General features: G+C 47.4%; 1 protein-coding gene across 2 annotated transcripts in view; it reads left to right on the top strand.

Moving 5' to 3' along the window:
- The first annotated feature begins 5,860 nt into the window (after window positions 1–5,860).
- LOC140189865 (digestive cysteine proteinase 2-like) overlaps window positions 5,861–10,321 on the top strand; it is a 37,570-nt gene continuing 33,109 nt past the window's right edge. The window contains exons 1-2 of one of the 2 annotated variants that reach the window (XM_072246189.1): window positions 5,861–5,941; window positions 8,977–9,033. In XM_072246189.1, coding sequence (XP_072102290.1) covers window positions 5,902–5,941; window positions 8,977–9,033 — 97 coding nt within the window. In that variant the 5' untranslated portion in view covers window positions 5,861–5,901. Of the gene's footprint in view, window positions 5,942–7,101; window positions 7,267–8,976; window positions 9,034–10,321 lie in introns of those variants that run through there. The other variant, XM_072246190.1, reaches the window with a different exon arrangement.

The raw sequence follows: 10,321 nt of genomic DNA, 5'->3' as shown, positions 1-10,321 counted from the left end.
AAAATAGATTCAAAGTACATTTATTATCGAAGTATGTATGCAGCAGACATCCCTGAGATCTGTCTTCCCCACAGACAGTCATGAAACTAAGAACTGTGGAACTAACCTGTTCAAAGAAAAACTTCAATCCCCCCAACACGTGCAAATAAAAATCGCACAAACGGCAACAACAGAGCAAAAACATCGAATATAAAGCACAAAAATCAAAAGGCATATTTCAGTTCAGCTCAGTGTTATCTGCAGGCTGCCCCGGTTAAAAGTCACCCAAGAGTATTAACAAGGAGCGGCCAGAACTCAAACCAGAGACATGACAAACCTGATTTAGAGTCTAAATCTACACACCGCATCCAGGTGTCCTCCGACAGCGTCGAAGGAGGGAGGGGGAGAGAGATGTAGAACATTAAACCCCAGTGCAGACCCCCTGACCCACGATGCTGTAACCTACTCTAGGGTCGATCTAACCCTCCCCCCCCCCACTACATAGCTCTCCATTTCTCTATCGTTCATGTGCTGATCTAAGCGTTTCCTGGATGTGTCGGTCATGCCCCCTTGCAACATGTTCCATGCACCCACCACTCTCTGTGTAAAGAGCTTATCTCTGGCCTTCCCCTTATACTTCCCTCCAATCATCTTAAAATCATGCCTTCTTCTCTACCAATTTCCACCCGGGGGGAGAAAAGGTTGTTAGCTATCCCCTCTTGGCCCGATGCAGCCGTCTCTACATTGGTGAGACACGTCACAGATTGGGAGACCGCTTCGTCAAGCATCTCCGTTCCATCCGCCAAAAGTTGAACTTCCTGGTGGCCAGTCATTTTAATTCTGACTCACATGTCCATTCCAACATGTCAGTCCACAGCCTCCTCTTGTGCCAGGAGGCCATCCTTAGGGTGAAGGAGCAACGCCTTGGGTAGCCTCCACCCTGATGGCATGAATATCGAGTTCTCCTTCTGGTAAAATCACATCATGGTGTGTTTCTGGTTGCTCCATTTTCTTGTTGCATTTTGGGCGATTTTAGATCTGGCCAGTCTGCAGATAATGAACTGAGCTGAACCGAATATGCCTGGACTCCTTCCATTTTGTGTTTTATATTCTGTGTTTTTCACTCTTCTTTTTGTTGCCATTTGCACAATTTGTTGTTTTTTTGGGCATGGGTGATTGATGTTTTCTCCGAACAAAAACAAAGATAGTTTTCTTCATTTCGTGGCTGTCTGAGGGGAAGATGAATCTCATGCTTTGAATTTTGAGCCTTTGACCTGATAAAGAAAAGGTCATACAGAAGCAATGTCTTTTGATGTGTTGACTCAGCCTTAATGAATTGTTGTGAAATCCTTCATGGAATTCATCTCTATTCCTGCGTGTGGTTTGCTATTAAGGTATTTTGCAAGCGGCAATTATCAGTGATATTCGTTTAAAAGTGAAATCACATCAAAGTGAGGTATTTCAAGTCAAGTTTATTGTCATTTAACTATATGCATGTGTACCATCAAATGAGACAATGTTTCTCTGGGCCAGGGTGTAAGGCACAGTAGTACACAGTAACTTATGAAAGTACAGATAAAATCTACAAATGAATTATGCATAAATAAACAAAGTAAAGTGCATAAGTTAAATATTGTCGGGTACAGTACAAATTATCCGGTGACACTTTGACTGCGATGTGGCAGGGAGTTCTGAATCCTAATGGCCTGAGGGAAGAAACTGTTTCCCATCCTGACTGTTCTTGTTTTTATGCATCGGAGTCTCCTGCCTGATGGTAGAAAGTCAAAGAGGATGCCGGATGGATGGGTGGGATCCTTGATAGTACTCAGGGCCCTGGGTACGCAGCGCTCCTGAGAAATGTCCCCAATGGACGGGAGGGAGGCCCCGATGATCCTCTCGACTGTTCTAACTGCCCTTTTGTAGGGACTTCCGGTCGGATGCTCGGCTGCTCCCACACCAGACAGGGATGCAGATTGTCAGGATGCTCTCACTGGTGCTCCTGTAAAATACAGTTAAGATGGGGGGGGGAGGGTAATCTCCTCGGGAAGTGGAGGCATGCCGTGCCTTCTTATTCAATATTCCCCATTGTACACTGCGGGAAGCAAGAAATCTCCCACGACTCCCAGTCAGGACGGCTCATGCAAAACCAGTCATGCATTTCAGCTAGACCGCAGGCGCCACAGTAGCGTAGCGGTCAGCGCAACGCTGTTGCAGCTCGGGCTGTCGGAACTCAGAGTTCAATTCCGACATCACCTGTAAGGAGTCAGAACCTCCAGTCCTCGGAGCGCGTGGGTTTCCTCCAGGTGCTGTGGTTTCCTCGTACACGGGCCAAAGATGTACCGCTTAGAAGGTTAATTGGCCGTTGTAAATTGTCTTGTGATTTTGCTGGGAACATGGGGGTTGCTGAGGCAGAGCAGCTCAAAGGATTGCAAGGACTATTCCGAGCTGTATCTCAGTAAATAGATATTCGTAGACATAATCTTTAAAGGCAACAGTGCCAACACACTTCAGTTAGATGGTGCCTTTTCATATAATGATATGTCCATAAGACATGGGAGCAGAATTAGGCCATTCAGCCCATTGAGTCTGCTCTACCGTTACGTCATGGCTGATTTATTATTCCTCGCAATCCCATTCTCCTGCCTTCTCTTACTAATCAAGAACCAATCAACCTCCGCATTAAATTTGCCCAGTGGCTTGGCCTCCAAAGCCGTCTGTGGCAATAAATTTCATATATTCACCATCCTCTGGCTCAAGAAATTCCTCCTCATCTCTGTTTCTTGTATTCCCTCTGGTCCTAGACTCCCCCACTCTCAGAATCATCATCTCCGCGTGCACGCTATCTCAGCCAGCGTTTTTTATGCCACGGACCCTTACCATTAACCGAGGGTTGGGAACCCCTGACCTTTCAATGTTCAATAAAGATGTGCCGAGGTATTTCATAGGAACATTATCAGTGTTACTTTACACTGAGTAAAATTAAGAAGCTATTGTAGCAGATGCCAGAACGTTTGATACTAGAGGCTGGACCTAAGAGAGAAATGTACCATAAGCCATAGGAACAGAATTAGGCCATTTGGCCCATCGAGTCTGCTCCGCCACTCAGTCATGGCTGATTCCTTCTTTCCCCTCCTCAGCCCCACTCCCCATAACCTTTGATACTGTTTCCAATCAAGAACCTGTCAATTTCTGCCTTAAATATATCCAACGATGTGGCCTCCACAGCTGCCTGTGGTCACAAATTCCACAAATTCACCACCCTCCGGCTAAAGAAACTTCTCCACATCTCTGTTTTAAATGGACGCCTCTCTATCCTGAGGCTGTGTAACTTTCCCACCATGGGAAACATCCTTTCCACATTTGAAAGGTTTCAATGAGATCCTCCCTCATCCTAAATTCCAGTGAGTACAGACCCAGAGCCATCAAAATATTCCTCATATGATAACCCTTTCATTCCTGGAATCATCCTTGTGAACCTCCTCTGGACCCTCTCCAATGCCAGCACATCTTTTCTCAGTTGAGGAGCCCAAAACTGTTCACAATACTCAAGGTGAGGCTTCGCCAGTGCCTTATAAAGCCTCAGCATCACATCCCTACTCTTGTATTCAAGACCTTTTGAAATGGAGGCAGACAGGAGGTAGAAGTAATTCCAGAGTTTAAAGAGAAAGTACTGAAAATGCCCAGTTAGTCAGACAGCCTCTCTGCAGCATAACACGAAACTGAGTCTGTGAATCTCTGAAAGTCCACTGGGGAAGTTGAAGTCCGAGTCTGAGTCCGCTGGGTGCTGGGGACTGCCAGACCTGGGCTGGAGGACTGTATATGTGTGCGGGAGGGTTGGAGCGAGGGACGGGGCTTGCTTTACCGTTGTCGTTTTGTTGCTTCTTGTGCTCTGTGCCGTTCTGCCGAGCTCTGTGCCGTTCTGCCGAGCTCTGTGCGCATGCTGCGCTGGCGGCGGAAGGCCTGGCAACACTTGCGTTACGACCCCAGCACGTCCCCGGTTGTTGACACCTACAACACAGTTCACTGTGTCTTTCAATGTGCACGTGATCAATGAAATTCAATCTTCATCTTGCAAACTGCTGGAGGAACAACAGCAGGTCAGTCTGCATCTGTGGAAGGAAATGGACTGTTGACTCTCCAAGTGACCCTTCATTTAGACTGAAAGATGGCTGGCCCTGATAACAAGTTCGGAAGAGGGGTGGAGCAAGGGCTGGCTGTATCCAGGTGAAGGGGTGTTGGCAGATTTATTTATTGAGATACCGAGCACAACAGGCCCTTCTGGCCCTTTGAGCCGCACAGCCCAGCGATCTCCTGATTTAACCCTACAATGGCCATTTAACCTACCAATCGGTACGTCTTTGGACTGTGGGAGGAAACCAGAGCACCCGGGGGAAACCCACGCGGTCACGGAGAGAACGTGCAAACTCCTTACAGGCAGTGGCAGGAATTGAACCCGGGTCGCCTGTACTGTAAAGCGTTGTGCTAACCACTACACTAACGTGCTACGGAGGAGGGGAGAGTGAGAAAGGCTGGAAGGTGAGAGGTGGGGGGGGGGCAACTGAGAGCCTCAGATGGTGGAATTTGATAAAAAAACCAAGGTGGAACCAACCAGGGGAGATGAGGTGGGCAGATGCGAGCTGTGGGGAGGGGTACATCAGAGTGAGTTAATGTCTATGACTTCATTGGGAACGTAGAGGGGTATGGTCATTAATACTGATCTCACATCTCTGGGGAGCAGAGCTTGGTTGTGTGTGGAGTTTGCAGGTTCTGAGAGCACGGGATTGCCGCAGGAACTTCTGTCTCCTCCCGCAAGCATACTGTTGGATTTTTTTTACCTGTGAGACTTTACCACACCAACCCCTACTGGAGGGATGAGGCGGGAAGAGCAAATTGATGGGCATCTGTGAGAGAAAGTAAGCTGCAGAGGGGAATAGAACCATGGACTTCACCTCTATGGGTCTTCTGTTCGACTTACCCCATCCCACTGCCCTCCCCTGTGATCTACTGCTCTTTGACCATGTGCTCACCCAGACTCCTTTTTCCCGTTCCCCTCTCACCTCCCATTGGGTGCCCCTCCTCCTTCCCTTTCTTCCAAGGTCCACTCTGCTCTCCTAACAGATTCCTCCTTCCTCTGTCCATTACTTCTCCCACCTATCTCCTCCCAGCTTCTTCATTTCCCACCCCCTTCACCTCCCTCCTCACTTGGTCTCACCTATCATCACCTCCCAGTTTCTCTCCATCCACCCACCTTCCCCTTCGCCGGGTCTCGCCTCTTACCTGCCAGTTTGTACCCCTCCCTGCCCCACTCCCACTCTCTTATCCCTCCCCTTCACTCCCAGTCCTGAGGAAGGGTCGCCGACTGTCTATTCCTCTCCATTGGTGCTGCCTGACCTACTGAGTTCCTCCAGCAATTTTTTTTTTGTGTGTTACTCTGGATTTCCAGCATCTGCAGAATCTGAAAACGCAAACAGGAATTCTGCAGATGCTGGAAATTCAAGCAACACACATCAAAGTTGTTGTCCTGACGAAGGGTCAAGGCCTGAAACGTCGACTGCACCTCTTCCTAGAGATGCTGCCTGGCCTGCTGCGTTCACCAGCATTTTGTGTGTGTTATCTGCAGAATCTCTCGTGTTTCTGTCCGGATCGATGAGTTTTCCCATTTGGATGTTTCGCAAACACGTCAAGAGATTTTGCGATCCCGTCCCGGGGAGGTGGGGGAGGGGGGGGGTCTCCAGTCCCGCCTTCCGCCGCGCTTGATTGGCCGCCGTTGTAACCGGACTCCCCCTCCCCCCGCACTTGATTGGTCGCTATTGTAACGGGACCCCACCTCCGCCGCGCTGATTGGTCGACGGGTTGGCTCGCCGAGGATATTTGAGTGACAGCGGCGGCGGCGGCGTGAGGTGGGAGCCGGGGCGCTGCGCGATGTATCGTTGGATTGTTACGTTGTGGGGCTGCTGGGCAGGTACGGTACAGGAATGGGGCCACGTTGCTGAGTGCGGGGGCAGTGGGACGGGATCGGGAAATGTATGGCCATGCAATCTGGTAGCAGACTATTTTCTAAACGGGGAGAAAATTGAGAAGTCCGAGGTGCAAAGGGAATTGGAAAGTCCTTGTGCAGGATTCCCCAAAGGTTAACTCTCAGGTTGCTTAAGGAAACCAAATGCAATGTTGGCATTGCTCAAAACCAGATTTAAGATCACCGGCATATGTTGTGGCAGCAGTACATTGCAATCTATGAGAATGATAAATCTAAATTTTACAGTAAGAATTGTGTGTGTGTATATATAAAATAACTAATGCAAAGAGAGAGATAAGAAAGTGTAGTGTTCATGGGTTCAGTGCCCAATCGGATGGCTGAGGGTTAGGGATTTTGAGAGTACTAGAATATAAATGCAAGAATGTAATTCTGAAGCTTCATATAGCGCTGGTGAAGCCTCACTTGGAGTACTGTGAGCAGTTTTAGGCCCCTTATCTAAGAAAGGATGTGCTGGCATTGGAGAGGGTTCAGGGGAGGTCACAAGATTGATTCTGGGAATGAAGGGGTTAACACATGCAGCGTGTCTGATGTCTCTGGGCCTGGAACCATGGGAGTTCAGAAGGATGGGGAAGGGGTGGATTAACCTGCCCCACCTTTCACTTCTTACTTGGAGCAAGACCTTAGTCTCTGTTAAAATAGGACAGCGGAAACCTGATTGGATGAGGACTAACCAATCAGGTGAAATGGGCGATGGGGGTATAAACACCACCAGACTAGACGTACCCAGGCATCATCCTAGGTGAAGTTGGCAGGGTTTGCCACTCAAACATCGATTAAAATCGATACCTGTACCCGGCTGGACGCCTGCGAAGAGTTTATTTGTAATATGTGCTGGGAAAGCACTAGATCCTTTTCAAATAAATAAATAAGAGAGAAAGGAAAGGTTAATTCTGATAGGGCAGGTGTTGAGGAGCTTTGACCCTGCTGTTAGTTAGAGATACAACACGAATAGGCCCTTCTGGTCCTACAATCCAGCTCAACATCCCCTGATTTAACTCTTAACCTAATCACAGGACAGTTTATAATGGCCAAGTTGGACTGTGGGAAGAAACTGGAGCACCCAGAGAAGATCCACGCATTCCAGAGGGAGAACGTAAAGCACCTCACCGCTGATGTAAGACGTCCTGCTGAAGGGTCTCAGCCCGAAACGTCAACTGTTTCCTCATTTCCATAGACGCTGCCTGGCCTGCTGAGTTCCTCCAGCATTTTGTTTGTGTTCTTTACACAACTTGCATCTTTACGTCTGCAAAGTGAGCCCATGATTTTGCTTATAACTTAGCCGACAAGTTGAGACTTGATAACTGTATCCCTGGCAAAGAGCTTTGAAAATGAATCCATTTTGTAACAGATTCCTCCAGCTTCTTTCCCTGTTGTGTTTGAAGGAGCTCCCGTGTGAGGTTTACACGTTCTCCCGGTCACTCTCGGCTCCAGTTCCTCCCCCAATCGTGAGAGATTGGGTGAATTGCACCTGGTGTGTAGGTGAGGGTTAGAAGCCAGAGGTACCTGGGGGCAACATATGGAGGGAGAAAACAGGCCAGGGTAGGGTTAGTGCGAGATGGTGCTGGATGATCAGCAAGAACTGAGGCACCAAAAGGATCGGGTTTATTAGAATCAGAATCGGGTTTAATATCACCGGCAGATGTTGAGGAATTAGTTAACTTTGTGGTAGCAGTACAATGCAAATCTTGATAATATAGAAAAAGAAACTGTACCTAAGATGCACATGAAGGCCAAGAGCTGGACTTGGTCAGAGGCTACTTGAGATGCACATTGGGAGCATTTAATAAATACTGGGGAGCTTATCCCCACTGCCACCCCCAGCTACGACAATCTTAAGGAACCAGTGTGAATATATTAACTGCTTAATGAAGTTAAGTCATTACAGGAAGAAAAAAATAAAGGTAATTTCATTTAGTGCTAAGCACAGGTAGTGAACTCAACTCAGAAACAAAAAGACAGTTGTGTAGAAATTAACTCTAATCTTTTTTTCATAGCTGTTTTAATTCATGTAGTTGACAATTGATTTAATCCAGTATGAATTATGCCTGTGTCTGTTTGGAAGTCAAATTCCACCCCCCTCCCTGCTCCAGTGGGGAATCTCATTTGGACGTTTCCTGTTGAGTCTCTTTTCTGCAGCCCACCTCCCTCCGAATCAGGTGTCCATGTGATAATGTCAGCCCTCAATTAACCTCCGTTCAGAGCTTTGCAGGGGAATCGGTGTTGATGGTCGTTGATCTTGTTGCTCTCCACCATTGGGACAGCCGTCTATTTGACTAAAGCCCTTCACAATTGTACAACATCAAACCACAGAGTCCTTGCAACAGTCTAGTTCAGTTCAGTTCTGCTCGATCTGGCACGGTGTCGTTCATTGACTTTTGACCGCAGGGCCAGCCTGCCCCAATTGAAGTAGCACCAAGAAAAGGACTGACCGGAAATGCATCTGTGAGTCCAGCCCTGCTGAGTTCCTCCGGCTTCTTGTGTGTGGCCTCTGATCAGCAGGGCTGGATGGTATGTGGCCTGCTCCAGCATTCTCCCTCCCTCCCTCCCACCCCACACCCTGTCAGGACCAGGGACAGATTCTTTATACGGGCAAGCAAGCTGCCCGGCTGCTTTGACTCTACAGAGAGTGTGCTGGAGTTTCCAGGCAAGAATGAGCGAGTCACTCCAGTATCTGGCGACCACGCTTCCTGCCACTGCCTGTAAACAGGCTTGTATGTTCTCCCTGTGACTGCGCGGGTTTCCTCCGGGTGCTGCGGTTTCCTCCCACAGTCCAAAGACGTGCAGGTTTTTTAGGTTAATCAGTCATTGCCCCGTGATTAGGCGAGGATTAAATTGAGGGATTGCTGGGCAACACGGCTCGAAGGGCTGGACAGATCACACTTTATTTCAGTAAACAAAATAAATAAACTATAAAGTTGTATGTATTTCTAACTAAAGTATTTGTGTCTTTTTTTTTGTAGTGCTAGATGCCAAGCCTTTGACTGTTCCGTCATTTGGGGAAATTTACCATGTTTCAGGTATGCTGTGTGCTCGATAAATATCGTGTGGTTAAATGAGTTAGTCACTCTCCTGTCAGCTTGAACCAGTCTGGCATTCTCCTCTTGACTTCTCCCATTAACAAGGCGCTTTCACCCATAGAACTGCCACTCACTGGATGTGTTTTGGGGTTTTTTTTTGCACCATTCTCTGTAAACCAGGGTGGCACGGTAACGTAGTGGTTAACATAACACTTTACAGTACTGGCAATCCAGGTTCAATTCCCACTGCGGCTTGTAGGGAGTTTGTACGTTCTCCCCGTGACTGCGTGGGCTTCCTCCGGCTACTCCTGTTTCCTCCCACAGTCCAAAGATGGCCGGTTGGTAGGTCAATAGATCATTGTAATCTGGCCCATGTTTAGGCTCAGGTTAAACCCACACAGTCACGGGGAGAACATACAATCTATCTCATTCCCGTTTCTTGCGTGGAATGCATTGCTGGCGGTGGTGGTGGTGGAATCGATACAATAGGGTTTTTTTTAAGAGCCTCTTGGAGCTTAGAAAAATAGAGGGCGATGCAGCAGGGAAATTCTGAGCAGTCTCTGGAGTAGGTTACATGGCCAGCACAACATTGTGGGCCGAAGGGCCTGTAATGTGCTGTAAATTTCTATGTTCTTGTTGCTATTTATTTATATTTGCATTTACATAGTTTGTTGTCTTCTGCACTCTGGTTGATCTTCGATGATCCTGTTATAGTTACTATTCCACAGATTTGCTGAGTATGCCCACAGGAAAATGAATCTTGGTTGGATATGGTGACATATATGTACTTTGATGATAAATTTACTTTGAACTTCTGGCCAGCATTACATTCCCAGCACGGTGATTTTGCATTTGTTTTTCACTTATCCTGATCTATTATTTCTGGAGATGAGGAGCTTAATTACTGGGGTAATGTCAGGGCAGGACCAGTTGAAAGGTTAAGATATCAATGTCTCCGTAAGATGTGTTGTGCAACTTTGCAAATATTTGATCAGGCCACCTATTGTTTTAATTTTCCACAAAACAATAGTCTTTGGGCAACGTCGTTATGGACCGAGTTAATCTAGACCAGTAGAGTGTCAACAACTCACATGTTTCTGTGGGGAGTAACTGCACACAATAGAAAATTCAGCACCTCTTTGCTAACGATTATCCAGGCTAGGTTTACGAGACGTTTGCAAATCAACAGAACTGAGTGTATCTGTCAATAAACTGCAGATTTTCAACATTGAAGTAAAAATCAGAAAGCGCTGTAAACCCTCTGCAGGTCAGGCCGTAAGTACAGGCG

Source organism: Mobula birostris, chromosome 29 (assembly GCF_030028105.1).
Source record: "Mobula birostris isolate sMobBir1 chromosome 29, sMobBir1.hap1, whole genome shotgun sequence".
In the NCBI taxonomy this organism is placed as follows: Eukaryota; Metazoa; Chordata; class Chondrichthyes; order Myliobatiformes; family Myliobatidae; genus Mobula; species Mobula birostris.
This window is presented reverse-complemented; position numbering and strand designations above follow the sequence as displayed.